Raw genomic sequence first — 15784 nt, 5'->3', positions numbered from 1 at the left:
CAGGTTCATAGCCAACCTGTGCAATTTAGCGAGGCCCTCTGAACCTTAGTAAGACCTTGTTCCAAAACTCAAAAAAAAAAAAAAAAAAATAGGACTCAGGTGTAGCTCACAGGTAGAATGCCCCTGGGTTTAATCTCCAGTAACACACACACACACACACACACACACACACACACACACACACACACACAATTCTAGCCCACATTATATTGTTAGTTTTTTATTTTATAAAGTTATAACCATTTTCTAGGAGTGAACTATGAAGCAATAAGCCTGTTTTCTCTGTAACGAATTTTCCTGACAATGTGAATACTACAAGATAAATATGTAGATAAGCTGAAGCTAAGTTTACTAAAGTATTTTGTCAACTTTTACTGATTATTTAATGTAAGGATTTCAAGTGTATCTATGACTAAATTGTTTTATAATTATATCTAACACTGAATATGCTATTTAAAAGCACACAGAGCTGGGCATGGTGGTGCACGCTTGTCATCCCAGCATTCGGGAGGCTGAGGCCGAGACCAGAGGATTGCTGTTCGCAGACAGCCTCAGCTACTTAGTGAGGCCCTCCGCAACTTAGTGAGACCCTGTTTCAAAGTAAAGAATAAAAAATAGAGCAAGGGGTATAGCTCTGAGGTTGAACGCCCCTGGATTCTATCCCTAGACCTGAAAAAAATAAAAATAAAAATAAAAATAAAAATAAAAATGAAAGCAGACAGAAGCTAATATATTATAGCAAATTTCTCAATTACACATCATTTTGGGGAGAAATAAAATCTGAGAATATCAAGAGTGAGGTTTAAAAATGTAAGTTTTGATTTAAAAATTGAGAAAGTATATAACTGAACATGTATATGGCTGGCTTAACAACAAATTCCTTACCATTATCTGATGCAAGGACTGTAATATTATATATACTATTTCTGATGGTCTCTGCCTCTCTATCCAAGCTTCGAGACAGAGTGATTGATCCTGAATTTTCATCAACAGTAACCCACCCTTTCGGATCACTTAATTTCTTGTATCTGTTAACAATAATGAATGAAAATAATGAAAAGCGTTATAAGCCAAATTATAACACAGATATCAAAATAAGTTAGAAATCTTTAAAATGCAAAAAAAATGAGTCAACAGTAGAACGATAAATACCTTAAGCTGCCACCACTTCTTGTTTCTGGATCATATGCTTTGTATCCATTGCTCTTTGTCCCGGACGGTAAATTTTCTTTAATTCTTACAGTTTGCACTGGAGGGCTACACTCGGGGCCCTCATCCTGGTCTTTAATGTTAATAGTAACAGTTGCTGTGCTCATGGCTGACTTGATTCCATCTCTGGAATATGGAGCTTCATTAACCACTCCAATTTGTAGGGTCACCTGTTGTTTTTCTTCATAATTCAGGGGCTACAGAAACAAATGTGAAAATCAGATCAAATCACTTAATAAGTTGGCAATGTTAACAATCACATAGAGCTTATTAAATTTGTAAATATTTAAGTACTGTATTGGAAATAGTCATGAGACTATTAAACATATGCCTAAAAACACACCGGTGGTGAGCTGGGTGGGGTGGTACATGCCTGTAATCGCAGTACTTGGGAGGCTGAGACAAGAGGATGGCAGGTCAAAGGCCAGCCTGAATAACTTTGGAAGGCCTTCCAAAACTCAGTGAGATTCTGTTTCAAAATGTAAACTGTGGTTGGAAGTGCAGCTCAGAGGTAGAATGCTTCTGGATTCAATCCCTGGTCTTCCACCCTACATATACACACAATGGTGGGGGACTGGAAATGATTTCAGAAATAATTTGATGAAGCTGTTGGATGCTAACAAATAAGATTCTCTTTTAGAGATTTCATATCATAACCAATGGTTATTTACTAACCATCCATTTAGGACAGCTTGTCTTATACTCTTGACATGAATAAAATTATTTGTATCTGGTTTGGGTAGAAAACTGGATCAATTTTGATCAAATGTTTTTAAGAGGGGAGAGAGAAGAAAATAGAAAGTTTATGAGTACTTGGGAGGCTGAGGTAGGAGGATCGCGCAAATTCGAAGCAAAACTCAGCTACTTAGTGAGGCTGTCAGCAACCTAGTGAGAACCATTTCCAAATAAAATATAAAAAATAGGTCTGGAAGTGTATCCCAGAGGTAGAAAGCCCCTGGGTTCCATCCCTAAGTACCACACACACAAAAAAGAGGAAAGTGTATGAACACTACCCTTTCCTATTATCCCTTCTCTCCCAGTTCCAAACTGGAAGTACCAAGTTTTATAGAAGATTTTATGTTACTTTGCTTAATTTTAGTTATAATAAGGATGAATGAAAGAAAATCTTCCAGGTCTTTGATCTTCCTGAGATTAGGTAAGAGAGGTTGAGTGAGACAGAGACAGGATTTAAAAGACATTTCTGGGGCCTTAAATCAAAGAAACTAGCCTCCAAACTGCAGATAACTTTAATCACTGTAAGGAAAAAGGATTTCCCCCAGTGGAACCATGTTCCTGGAGGATACTTGCAAAAGAAACTTCATAGACTCATGTGAGAATCATGTTCCAGCTAAAGATGCAATGGAAATAAGCCTAGGACTTTACTGAAGTTCAGAATCACTTAGATTGCTTCATATGCTAACTCGGCCTCTGAATTAGCAGTGGACTCTTCTCAGATGCAAAATAGTATTTTAAAGAATTCTTAAAAGCATTTATGTCTTGAATGGTTGAGGATTCCCATTCTGAATCTGGATGCTCAAGATGTTCTAGATGCTGCATACAAATGAACAGAACTGCAACTAGCCTTCCTATGGGCCTGGTCAAGGAAATCTGTACATAATTGGAGGCTGGTTTATAAAAGTCTGTCCATTAGCATCAAAGCTGTGCTAGTTTTTGAATAGTAAAGAGATATTGGTCATAACGTGGGTACTATGTCATGTTAACTGAAGACATATAAATGATTTTTAAATCATGATTTATTATTAAGGTTGCCCAAAATAAATACATTCAGCTGGGTATTGTGGCACACACCTGTAATCTTATAATTTGGGAGGCTGAGACAGGAGAACCACAGGTTGGAGACCAGCCTTAGCAACATAGTGAGAGCCTGTTTCAAAATGAATGATAATAATAATAAAATAATAATAATAATAATAATAGCCTATAATAATCTCAGTACTTGGGAGAATCTCAGGTTTGAGGACAGCCTTAGCAATGTAGCGAGACTCTTAGCAATCCAGCTAGACTCTGTTTTATTTATTTATTTATTTATTTATTTATTTTTATTTATTTATTTTTTTTGCAGGTCTGAGGATGTATGTATCCCAGGGGCATTCGATCTCTGAACTACACCCCCTGCCCTATTTTTTTATTCTTTATTTTTATTTTTTATTTTTTATTTTTTGGGTGGTACTGGGGTTCCTGGAAACCCTTCTACTTCCGGGCTACACTCCCAGATCTATTTTTATACTTCTTTATTTGGAAACAGAGTCTCTTAAGCCAGCGCACGTGGCTGGCTTTGAACCTGAGCAATCCTCCTGTCTCAGCCTCCCAAGCACAGGGATTACAAGGGTGCGCCACCACGCCCGGCTTAGATGCTGTTTTAAAACAAACAAACAAATAAAAATAAAAAGGGTTGGGAATGTACATTAGAAGTAGAATGACCCTGGGTTGAGCCCCCAGGACCAAAAATTTAGTTAGTTAAATTTTACATATTAATTAACTAATTAATTAATATATTCATTCAATTATATATTTGAAGAATGTAGCATTTACATTTATTTTATTTCTATATTTACCAGCATTCCTTCCTTTCTGTTAAACTCAATAGACTATCCTATGATATTATAAATTATAAATAACTAATTTACTAATTTATTCTTACCTTAACTACGCACAGAACTCCTTCATTGGTTTTTGGATCTGTTACAATTTTAAAATTTCCATTTCCATTTCCATTTAGAATGGTATAATTAGCTCTCCAGTTAGGAGTATTTATTAAATCTTTATCCTCAACAGTAACACGCAGGATTTCCACATCAACTGTATTTTCTTGCACTGATGTCACGTACTAAAATAATAAAAAGAAACAAAGTTTCACTAGTTAGCCCTCACAAAAACATAACGTCATGTGAAGTAATCCCTGTTCCGCCAATTTCTAAAGTACTATGTTCACATGATTTTAAACTCTTAACACCAAACTAGTAATATCATTGTGTATACTTCATTCAAAATCATGAAGTGTGGATAGAGAACATTTAACAAATAACACAAAATAAATTTTTTTATATAAATACCATGGACTTACAGAAGTTCGGGTAAATATTGGCAAGTTGTCATTCACATCTCCAATATTAATTATGCAAGTTGCAGTGCTTTGCAAACCAAAATACTGACCATTCATGTCTTGTACTTTTATTGTCAACTGGAATTTATCCATGAGCTGAACACAAAGGAAGAATTTAGTTATTGAGTAAAAGTAGCAATATCATAAATGAAATTTTTGGTTGTACTCTATAATTTTTCTTTGATAAATAATTTGGGGATATATTATTAAATGTAATAGTGCTCATGTACTAGAAGATAAGTTCCTCACACTAGTAACTTCTAATGAACTTATGAAAATAAAGTTATTTCTCAAATGTAAAGTACTATCAACTCATAGAATAGACAATCAATTGGTTTGGCCATCATTCAAAAAAATGAGAAGAGGTACAACCCTAAGTACATTTAAAATTTTCTGGTAATTAATCAAAATCCTTATCTTCTATCCAAAGTACATTTTTTCATTCAAAAATGCATTTCAGTGACTCTTGTAACTGCCTTGTAACAAAACAATAGAGTGAAATATCCTCCTGTGAGAAAAGATAGATTTTAAACATTTACATTCATAAAAAAGATTATAAATCCATGCTAAATAAAGGTCTGGGGCTATGTAAATTGTTTTCTTTTTATAAAACAAAGAATCTGGCTTTTCAGTATCCCATTCATCAGATGTTGCATAAGGCTTATTACTACTCTAAAAAAAAATATTTCTAGTTTGGTATGATGATGGACAGCTGTAATCCCAGTACTTAGGATCCTGAGATAGGAGGATCATTGGTTCAAAGCAAGCCTCAGAAACCTAGCAAGACTCTGTTTCAAAACAAAAACTAAACACTAAACCCACTAAACCGGGCTGGGAGTGTTGCTCAGAGGTAGAATGCCTCAGGTCCAATCCCTAGTGCCACACACAAAAAAGTGTTTCTCCTAATAATGGTTTTACTTACTTACTATAAGTGATTGAGATATAAAAGGGCTAAAACAGCTTAACAGTGTGGGAGACTTGAGTTCTAGTCTCAGCCCTCAAAACAACAAATGTTAGTAATCTTGGGTAGATGGAAATGTCTCTTTGCCTAGATTTCCTCTATAAAATGGTCACAATAATTTTTTCCTACCTATTCTATCTCTTTTTTCTAAGACAAAGTAAAATATAACTTTTTCACCTAAAATGTTCACATTCTCTTAGTCATCTCCTTCCTGTAATCCATTAACCACCTTGTCTTCATACAGTACGAAACTCAAGCTCCCACTCTGTGCTTTTGATGCACATTGCTTTTTGACTCCTCCTGCATAAGCTATGTGTAGACTTGGGAAACAATGGCTGACTTCAAATGAAAACTTTAAAAATCTCTCTCTGCCATACTTTCAGGAGTGCATATTTTTTGTAATGATCTGAGATTTAATAATTATTTATTAAATAATTATTTAATGGAAATAATTAACTTTCTAATAAAGAAGTCTTGTTATCCTAAATACTTGTGATATAAGAAAATTTCTGATCATTAGAAAGGAGGAAAAAAATAGTTGAAAAGTGAAATCCTAGTGTCAGAATGTTACTAGAGCTGGGCGTGTGGCACATGCCTGAAAACTCAATATTTGAGAAGCTCAGACAAGAGGATTCCAGGTTCAAGGCCAGCATCAGCAACTTAGTGAGGCCCTCTTCAACTTAGCGAGGCCCTGTTTTTTCAAGATAAAAAAAAATTTAAAAGGTTACAGGTGTAGCTCAAAGGTAGAATACCCCCTAGGTCCAATCCCAGAACCCACAAGACAACAATAACAACAACAACAACAACAACAATTTAGGACTAGAAGTATTTTGGATTTCTGATATTTTTAGATTTTGGAATATTTGCATATGCATGATGACATATCTCAGTGAGAGGACCCAAATCTAAACACAATGTTAATTTGTTTCATTTACTCCTTATAGTCATAGCTTGAAGGTAATTTTATACAACCGTTTCAGTGTGTCGGTCACACTGAATTTATCGCATGAGGTCAGGCGTGGGATTTTCTACTTGTGATGTCATGTCAGTGCTCAAAAAGCTCCAGATTTTGAATTTTCAGACTAGGAATAATTAATGCAAACTACCCAACAGCCATGCTATCATCAAGATCGCTTGTTCATACTTAGGTTACCTCTCTGTCAAGCTGTGATGAGGTTGTGGTGATCACACCCGTGGCTGGATGGATAGCAAAGAGGGTGGGTGATGAGGGCAGCTGCAGCAGGACAGAGTACTGCAGGCGCGTGTGCATGGTGTCGGGCTCATCTGCGTCTGTGGCACACACCTGCCCCACGGTAGAGCCTACAAACAAAACCAGCCCTGTTTAATTCCAAAGCTCTCCCATGTTTACTTTCTTTATTTCATGTCTCTCCACCTACCTCAGAAGGTTTTGAACCACTTTATCATATATTAAGGTCATGGCTTTTATAAGTTTGCAGACCTCTACATAAAATATCACTTCCTTTTTAAAAAAAAAAAAAAACTGGGGAATAAACCCAGGGGTGTTCTACCTTTGAGCTACACCTCCAAGCCCGTTGTAAATTATTTTTTGTCTTGAAGCAGGGTTGCTGAGAGCCTTGCTAAGTTGTTGAGGCTGGCCTCAAGCCTGTGATCCTTCTTTTTCAGCCTCCCAAGTACTGGGATCACAGGTGTGTATTAACACACCTGGCATCACTTCCTTTTAAATATCCTAGCCTCCTAACATTTGAAGAATTTGGTTAATCGTGTCCATTTGTATTGCACTTAATGTTTCGTTGTATAAATTTTGGTAATATCAGGCCAGGCATGGTGAGACACACTTGTAATCCCAACATTCAAGAGGCTGAGACCAGAGGATCGCAGTTCACAGACAGCTATTTAATGAGGCCCTCCGCACTTAGTGAGATCCTGTTTCAAAATAAATAATAAAAAATATGGCTGGCAAGGGGGGTGGTTTGGAGGTTGAATGCCCCTGAGTTCCATCCCCAGACCCACAAAAATAAATAAATGAACAAATAAATAAATAAATATGTTGGTAATATCTCTCTATGAATCTTGCATTTCTAAACTAAAAAAATTCAAAATTCTTCTTTAGCCTTTTTTTTATTTGCAAGCCTGTACTTAAAAGAACTATAAGCTGGGTGTGGTAGCGCACGCTTGTAATCCCCGCGCTTGGGAGGTGGAGACAGGAGGATCAAGCAGGTTAAAAGCCAGTCACGCTGGCTTAAGAGATCCTGTTACCAAATTTTAAATAAGTATAAAGTATAAAAATAGGTCTGGGAGCATAGCCCGGAGGTAGAAGGGCTTCCAGGAACCCCAGTACCACAAAAAAAAAAAAAAAAAAAAAGAACTCTAAGAGTCAGTCTTCTGTGAAACTTGTTGGTTCAGTTAGGTCTTTCTAGAAGAAGTCTTAAAAATTGTGTTCTAATTTCCAGATAAAATAGATAATTTTCATAACACTGAGAAAACATTTTTGGTATTCTCAATTAGTTTTATAATTTGTGCCTAGCATATTGTCACTGATTTAACCATTACAGAACATCAATAGAGAGCATTATTTTATTTTATTTTATTTTATTTTATTTGTACTGGAGATTAAACCCAGGGGCTTTCTACCTCTGAGCTACCACCTCCAGTGCTTTTTTATTTTTTTTTATTTTGAAACAAAATCTTACTAAGTTGCTGAGGGTTTTACTATGTTTCTAAGGCTGGGCTCAAACCTGCAATCCTCCTATTTCAGCCTCCAAGTACTGGGACTACAGGCATGCACCACAGAGCCTAGCCTAAAGATAACTTCAAGACTGTCTCCAATCACTGGAAGATTTCTCTATTAGAGTATGTTCTCTTACAAGGATTTATTTTACATTCCATGAGAAGGCAATAGGACTTATTAATCCCTGTTGTTGAGGCATTGTACTTAGAGAAGGTACTCACCAACTCTGCAGTTTTCAAAAACTGTGAAAACATATGTGGTTTCTGTAAAAACAGGGGCATTATCATTCTCATCTTCTACTTTGATGAGCAGGGGCAGTGGGTACTCTGGTGTATACCCGTCTGGAGTTGTTGCGAAAGCAGTTATCTGTGAAGAGAATGAATTAAGGTGAGAATATTTTTTCTTATAAAAATAACTTCCTGGAGACACTGGACCCAAGACCTTGCACATACTAAACACAAGCTTTAGCTTTTACTTCTGAGCTAAGCCTTCAGGCGACAAGACGATCCTTTAAAGTGAGACATGGCTCAACCTGCTCGGACTTTACCTGGAGACCGTTCAGGTCAGTGTTTGTCTCATCACTTGCTCATGTTTGGGGATGTGGACATTATGGTAATGCCCAAAGCAGCAGCTAATTTAATGGTGACATAGTACTTTATGTTCCAATTTATTGGATATAATAACACAACTTTAATTTTCTCACCATTGCTGTATATTGTTCATGAATATAATTTTTTAATTACTACTTTCCCAAAAAGGTCTTGATTATTTTGGCTTTGTTTTGTTTGAAAGTTTCAGGTACATAGATTTTAAATACAACTTTCTGGATCTTTCTTAATTGAAATTCCTTAAGATTACAAACTATATCTCCAGATATAGTTAACTGGGGTATTATCTATTACCTTATTTTCTACCAACTGGAATTATAGGAATACCAATGGTTACATTTATAAAAGTCTTATCCCAAGAGTTTATTAATTTAAAAAGCAAAAGTCAAGCTGGGTGTGGTGGTACACACCTATAATTCCAGTATTGGGAGGCTGAGACAGGAGGATGGCAGGATTGAGGCCAGTCTCAGCAACTTAAAGAAACCCTATTTCAAAATATAACATAAAATAGGGCTGAGGTGTAGCTTAGAAGTAGAACACCTGTAGGTTAAGCCTCCAGTGTCCCCCCCCCACACACAAAAAAAGCAAGAGTCGGAATGAAACAAATGAATGGCTGGAATCTCTGTATGGAATATAAGTCACTTTTGACTTTATCATATGAATTTAAAGTTCTGATTTTTATAACAACTACTATCATAGAAAGAGCAGAACATTATAGGCACTTAGAAGGTCATGTTGTAGCAATCCTAAATCTAAACACTTAATTCAAAACTTGAGTGTTTACTCGATGAATTTGATCTCTTAAAGACTAATTAATTCACCCAAAATAGATAATAGGTTCAGTTCCTACATATAAACTCGCATTCTATCACGGGCACCCAGCCAATGACTAGAAAGCTGACTGAGCCTTGTAAGCACTCAGTCCCCACCCCTCACCTGCTCACCAAGACTTGACTGCCTCCCACTGTGGAGGAAACATGCTTAAGCCACTTCTGAGACTCCCGTCGTCCCTCTGAACTGTGAAAAGGCTCACAAACCTTTAATGTCAACTAAACAACTGTTCTTCAAAATGGTACTCATTTCTTTTTTCTTTTTAAAAAACTAGTAAAACAGCCGGGCGTGGTGGCGCACACTTGTAATCCCAGCGCTTGGGAGGCAGAAACAGGAGAATTGCACAGGTTCAAAGCCAGCCTCAGCTATTTAGTGAGGCTCTCAGCAACTTAGTGAAACCCTGTTTCAAATTAAATATACAATAGGTCTGGGAGTATAGCCTAAAGGCAGAAAAGTCCCTGGGTTCCACCCCCAGTACTATACACACACATACCAAAAAAAAAAAAAAAACCAAAAAAACTAGTAAACCATTTATAACAGATACAATCTAATAGAGTCCAGGTTTATTTACCCTATGAACATTCTTTTAATTTCAAGTCAGTGCTATATCTTATAAAGCAGAGCATCAAGGACAAACTCAGAAAAATGGGAAAGGGCAAATGAGTTAAGAAGTGGAAATGAAAACACCAAGCTTAATAATCACCAAAACAGCATGTAAACTTCAGACTTTACCTCAAAAGATTCATATTGCTCACGATCTACTGAACCAGTACAAAAAAGGTTTCCAGTATCTCTCTCCACATAAAATAAATTTAGAGGTTCTTTGTCAACTCCAGGCCCTCTTATAGAGTAGTAGATAGTGTAGTTTTGTGCTGCATCAGATTGAATCTAGAGAGTAAATATAAACATGAGACAACTTGTTATTCCAGCAGGACTTTCCATTTAGTTACAATGAATATTTTTTCTTGTTAGTTTGTTATCATATATAAATTTAAAATAGCAATAAATCTGGGCACAGTGGCACACCCCTGTAATCTCAGTACTTGGGAGGGTAAGACAGGAGGATCACAGGTTCAAGGACAGCCTCAGCAGGTAGTAAGACTTTCATTGAACCAGTAAGATTTTGTTTCAAAATAAAAAATAAAACAGGAAGCTGATCATGGTGGTGCATACTTGGGAGGCTGAGACAGGAGGATTTCAGGTTCAAAGCCAATCTCAGCTACTTAGTGAGGTCTTCTGCAACTTAGCGAGACCCTGTTTCAAAAAAAAAAAAAATTAGGGCTGAGAGTGTAGCTCAGAGGTAGGATGCCCCTGGGTTCCATCCCCAGTACTGCTAAATAAATAAATAAATAAGTAAGTAAATAATAGGGGTGGGGGTGTGGCTTGGGCTCATAGGTAGAATGCCTCTGAGTCCAATAGCTTGGATTAAAAAAAAAAAATCAATAAAAAAGCCTAGTAATTGAGAAATTTCAAGAGCAAAACATAGAAAAATAACACAGTACATCTTATTTTTCTAGACTAAGCAAGGACTATTATAAAGATTAAATGGCTCCTATGCGATCAAATATTAGACTTGTTTTATCTTAGAAAATAAAATATTTTGGGCGGAGCATAGTGGTGCATGCTTGTAATCCCAGTACTTGGGAGGCTGAGACAGGAGGATTGTGTGGGTTCAAAGCCAGCCTCAGCTACTTAGTGAGGCTCTCAGAAACTCAGTGAGACTATTTCCAAATAAAATATAAAATAGGTCTGGGAGCATAGCCCTAAGGTACAAGGACCGTGGGTTCTATCCCTAGTACCACAAAAAGAAAAAGCATTTTGAACATGAAAAATAATAAATTACAGTCTTACAAAACTGAGTTTTTGTTATATGTGACACAATATTTTTAAGAAACTGTGTTTTAAGTATACTATCTGCTAGAAAAAAAAATCAGAAAATTATTTTCTTCCTTTTCTTTTGCACTGGTGTGAACTGCACCCAAGACTCAGTATATGTTAGACAAGTGCTCTGCCACTGAATATATATCCTCAGCCATTAAATAGTTATTTCTAAATAAGTGCATACTTATCAGTTTTTCAAAAGGATGGAAATGGTAGAAGAAATGTAAACTGTACCTGTTGAAGGAAAAGTGGGAAAGGACCCAAGGAATTCTCTACCATTGAACAAGGAATTGGAGCCCATCTTCTCTTGGCACGTTTTAGAACTATTTCTTTAGAATGTGTCTCCTTTGGTTCCTTGATTTAGAAGGCAGAAAAAAATAAATAAGTCAAAGACTATCTTATGCTCAAACATCAGAACTCTGATACATCTACCACGATAGGGCTCAAAGATCAAATTAACATCAACATTGCAAAAAAATATTAAAAACAATAGCTGCCCTAGCTGTTATGACAACAATCCTTTTGAGAAAAGAATTTTGTGGAAATATGAAAGAGCAATAAAATTAGAAGCCTAGAAGCAAAACTCAAAATGCTGTTAGCACATTGCCATGTAAAATTTAAAAATGAAAAGAATAGGAGAAATATGCAAAGAAAGTGAGTATGTACCCTTCTGTATTTAGTATAAGCATCTTGCACTCACCAGCAAGTAAGCAGAGCCAAGGGACCACAGAGAGATCTGTGTCAGGAGGAAAGAAACGTGATAGGCGTAGACTGGAATAGAAGTCATTTTGATCTGAGGTGTCACAATGCAACAGTCATGCATGTGGGCCATCCTCCTAAAATAGTCATCTATTTCCCAAACTACAGGCTATGCCAGGATGCTTGCGAAAAGTGGCGTTTCCTTAGCTAGAGAGCAATTTCAAAATTTGGTTTTGGAAATCCATGTTATATTAATGATCAACAGATGCTTATTTGTGTCTCATCCCAAGTTTTCAGGCTGTAGCATATCCCAATTTCTCCTCTGATACCCCAAATGATAAAGAATGGCAACCTGGAAGACTTCAGGCTAACACAGTTGCTCTTTGGTTGCCATTCTTCTTGAAACCAAACTATTTCATATATTTCCCAATCCCACTTCCTTCCTGGTAATGTTAGTTAAACCTCTTTGTATTTCAATTATATAGTCTTGTATACCATTGTTTGATCCTCTAAAAACACAGATATTTTCTTCTCTTCTTGGCTCTCTGTGTTGAAAAGCAATATGGTAAAACCTCTCGTCTCTGAGGACAAATGAACAGCATGTGTTGTGTAGACAGAACCATCTTCTAAAACTTGGAAATCAGGATCGCTTGAATAAATTAGATTTGCAGATTTAAAGCACTCCTCCAGGTTAACTGTATAAAACATACATAGCAGTCATTTGTAAGACAAAACATAAAAATACATACTTTAACAGCAATTTCTGACTATGTGGGAAGTCAAACACTTATCCTTCACTGGTAAATTTAGGATTTTAAAGGACATGTCAAGGCATGTGGCTAAGCTGTGCTTAAACACATACATCACTTCTGATGTTCACATCACAATCTTTTAAAGGGCAGGTGTCCTAAAATGAAGGAATGCAAACAGCAAGGTTTAGAGATTAAAGCTAACACTGAGAAAAGGTTTCCCTTATTAACAGGATTACCTATAGATAACACTAAGTAGGCTAGAGATAACTTAGCTAGTTAAAATAGGTAGTTATTAATTTAAAATGTTACTCAACTCATTAAATCTACTGTGTATAGTTATTATATTCTCTGTTCTCATGGGATTGATCTTTCCTGATACAAGTGAGTTAAATTTAAAAAAATCAATAAAAAACTATGGAAGTAAAATGCAATGTTATCAAAATGTTCTATTATAAGCCGGGCGTGTGGCACATGCTTGTAATCCCAGTGCTTCAGAGGCTGAGACAGGAAGATTGTGCAGGTTCAAAGCCAGCTTCAGCTACTTAGTGAGGCTCACAGCAACTTAGTGAGACTGTTTCCAAATAAAACATAAAATTGGTCTGAGAGTATAGCCCGGAGGTAGAAAGATCCTAGTGATCACCAAAGACCCTAGTATCACCAAAAAAAAAAAAAGTTCTATTATAAAAATTCAAAAAACAGCCAGGTGTAGTTAGTGTCCTATTCCTATAATCCTAGTACTTGGAAGGCTGAGACATGAGGCCCACAGGTTTAAGGACAAGGTGGTATGGGCGTAGACAGCAAAACTCTCAGCAACCTAGCAAGACCCAGTTTCAAAACAGATTAAAAAGGGGTGGGGGGATTTGGGAATGTAGCCTGGCACTAAAATGCCCCTAGGTTCAATTCTCAGAAACACACACATACCAAAAAAAATATTTTTAAACGATACTTTTAAACTCAAGACATAGTTTTGATATTATTTCTTAGAAGCATGTTTAGCATACCCCATATCCTTCATCTAATGTATTAAAAGCTATTTTATTATTCAAACTAAGCCTTTCTATATACCATATTTTTCATAAATAACAATATTTTAAATCATAATTGCACATGTATTACAAATAATTTTGTACTGTATTCATTTTAATTATCAGTAAAACAGATGTGGTTTTAGAAATTATACAAACTTTTAATGGATCATACCAAGTTGGAATTACTACACATTTTAACATTTTCTTACCTCTACCAACAAATTTCTCAGCATCTAGTCTGGAGGGAACATGTAGTGTCACTTGTCTGCAGGCATCACAGGCAAATGTTAGGATCTAAAAAAATCAAATAATGTTATGCCTTTAAAAGATCCTTTTAATAATGTGTGCATATGTAACCTGATTTACATATTAGATAATATACATTTAATTATACAGATAAAAAATTGAATATACAAATAAATGCTAATTGTATAAATTCATATAATTTTGAGTTAGTTTATGTAATTAGCAAGATAAAATAAGAGCATACTGGAGTAAGGGATACTTCATCAAAGGGGTGAAGGAAACAGCAAGAGCCATTGCGTGCTCTTTCGAAAAGCATATAAACTCAAAAAAGTATGCATCACTTAAACTTTGTTTTCTATCCCTTAATACATTTAATAATACCCAGGCCCAGTGATGCACATCTATAATCCCAGTACTTTGAAGGTTGGAACAGGAGGATCAGGTTGCAGGTTTGAAGATAGCCTCAGCAACTTAGTGAGAACCTGTTCAAAAATACAGCAGGTCTGGGGCTTGGCTGGGAGGTAGAATGCCCCTGGGTTCAACCCCAGTACCACACACAGAGAAATGAATTTGATAATAACTTCACTGACTAACTTAGTGGGTATTGTAAGGATACAACAACGACCTATGTGAGAAAGTGCTGCAAACGATTAGAACGACAGCAAAGATATGTAAATAGGAAAGGGGAAAAAAACAAATTTAACAAGCCAGCTAATTGTGTGTGTGTGTGGATTGAATCTAGGGGCATTATACCTCTAAGCTACACCCCACCCCTATGTTATTTTTATTTTTAAACAGGGTTTTGTTAGGTTGCTAAGAGTCTCACTACTTGCTGAGGCTGTCCTTCAGCCAGTGATCTTCCTGTCTCAGCCTTCAGAGTAGAAGGATTATGAGCTTGTGCCACCACGCCAAGTCCAGCTGATTATATCAGTAAATTTCAGTGTCTCTCAGATGTGGTACCAAATCAGTGATCTTCTAAACAAAACGTTGATGCTTTTAAAAAGAATCAAATTTATTGCTATGAGTGATTTGGAGAGTTGATGCTTTTATTACTACTCCATACAAACAAACAAACAAAAAAATGTGTGTGTGTGTGTGAGTGTGTGTGTGTGTGAGTATGTGTGTGTGTGTGTGTGTGTGTGAGTGTGTGTGTGTGTGTTACTTAAGACTGAACATAGAGGCATCTTACCTCCAAAGTCCATCCTTGCCGCGGCCCTTTCTATTTTTTGTTTTGAAGCTGTCTCACTAGGTTGCTGAGAGTCCCGCTGAGTTGCTAAGGCTGGTCTTGAACCTGTGATTCTCCTGTCTCGGCCTCCAAGTACTGGGATTACAGCCAAGCACCACTACATCCAGTTAAGCATATTACTTTGATATAGAAACTTATTATAAAGATACGTCTTTTCATAAATTAAGAATAAGGTCACTTTAGAAAACAGTGTATTAATTTTTAAGGATTTAGTGATTTATAGTGAATCAATGTCAATACAATATATATTAGAATACACATAAATTTAATTCTGTTCTCTCTAAAGTTTTACAGTGTATGCTTCTAAGATTCACATTTTTTTTCTACAGTTTTACAAAAGTCTGTGACCAAAAAACAAGATCGTTCACTGGTATTTGCACTATTATTTACAAATTCTATAAACATAAACTAAAATTATCCATGTTAGAATGAAAATTTTTATTTCCATATATAGTGAAGCACTAGTAACTATCCAATTTAAATTATATA

The 15784-nt window shown here is 36.1% G+C and overlaps 1 protein-coding gene across 1 annotated transcript in view; it reads right to left on the bottom strand.

Moving 5' to 3' along the window:
* Positions 1–15784, bottom strand: part of DSC2 (desmocollin 2) — a gene marked incomplete at both ends in the record, with an annotated part of 35117 nt that overhangs the window by 12430 nt on the left and 6903 nt on the right. The window contains 10 exons of the mRNA XM_080714578.1: positions 886–1028; positions 1153–1406; positions 3872–4057; positions 4295–4429; positions 6448–6614; positions 8226–8370; positions 10176–10331; positions 11559–11678; positions 12519–12718; positions 14013–14097. Coding sequence (XP_080570704.1) covers positions 886–1028; positions 1153–1406; positions 3872–4057; positions 4295–4429; positions 6448–6614; positions 8226–8370; positions 10176–10331; positions 11559–11678; positions 12519–12718; positions 14013–14097 — 1591 coding nt within the window. The remainder of the gene's footprint in view (positions 1–885; positions 1029–1152; positions 1407–3871; positions 4058–4294; positions 4430–6447; positions 6615–8225; positions 8371–10175; positions 10332–11558; positions 11679–12518; positions 12719–14012; positions 14098–15784) is intronic.

Source organism: Muscardinus avellanarius (genome assembly GCF_963383645.1).
Source record: "Muscardinus avellanarius genome assembly, chromosome: 17".
Taxonomy (NCBI): Eukaryota; Metazoa; Chordata; class Mammalia; order Rodentia; family Gliridae; genus Muscardinus; species Muscardinus avellanarius.
This window is presented reverse-complemented; position numbering and strand designations above follow the sequence as displayed.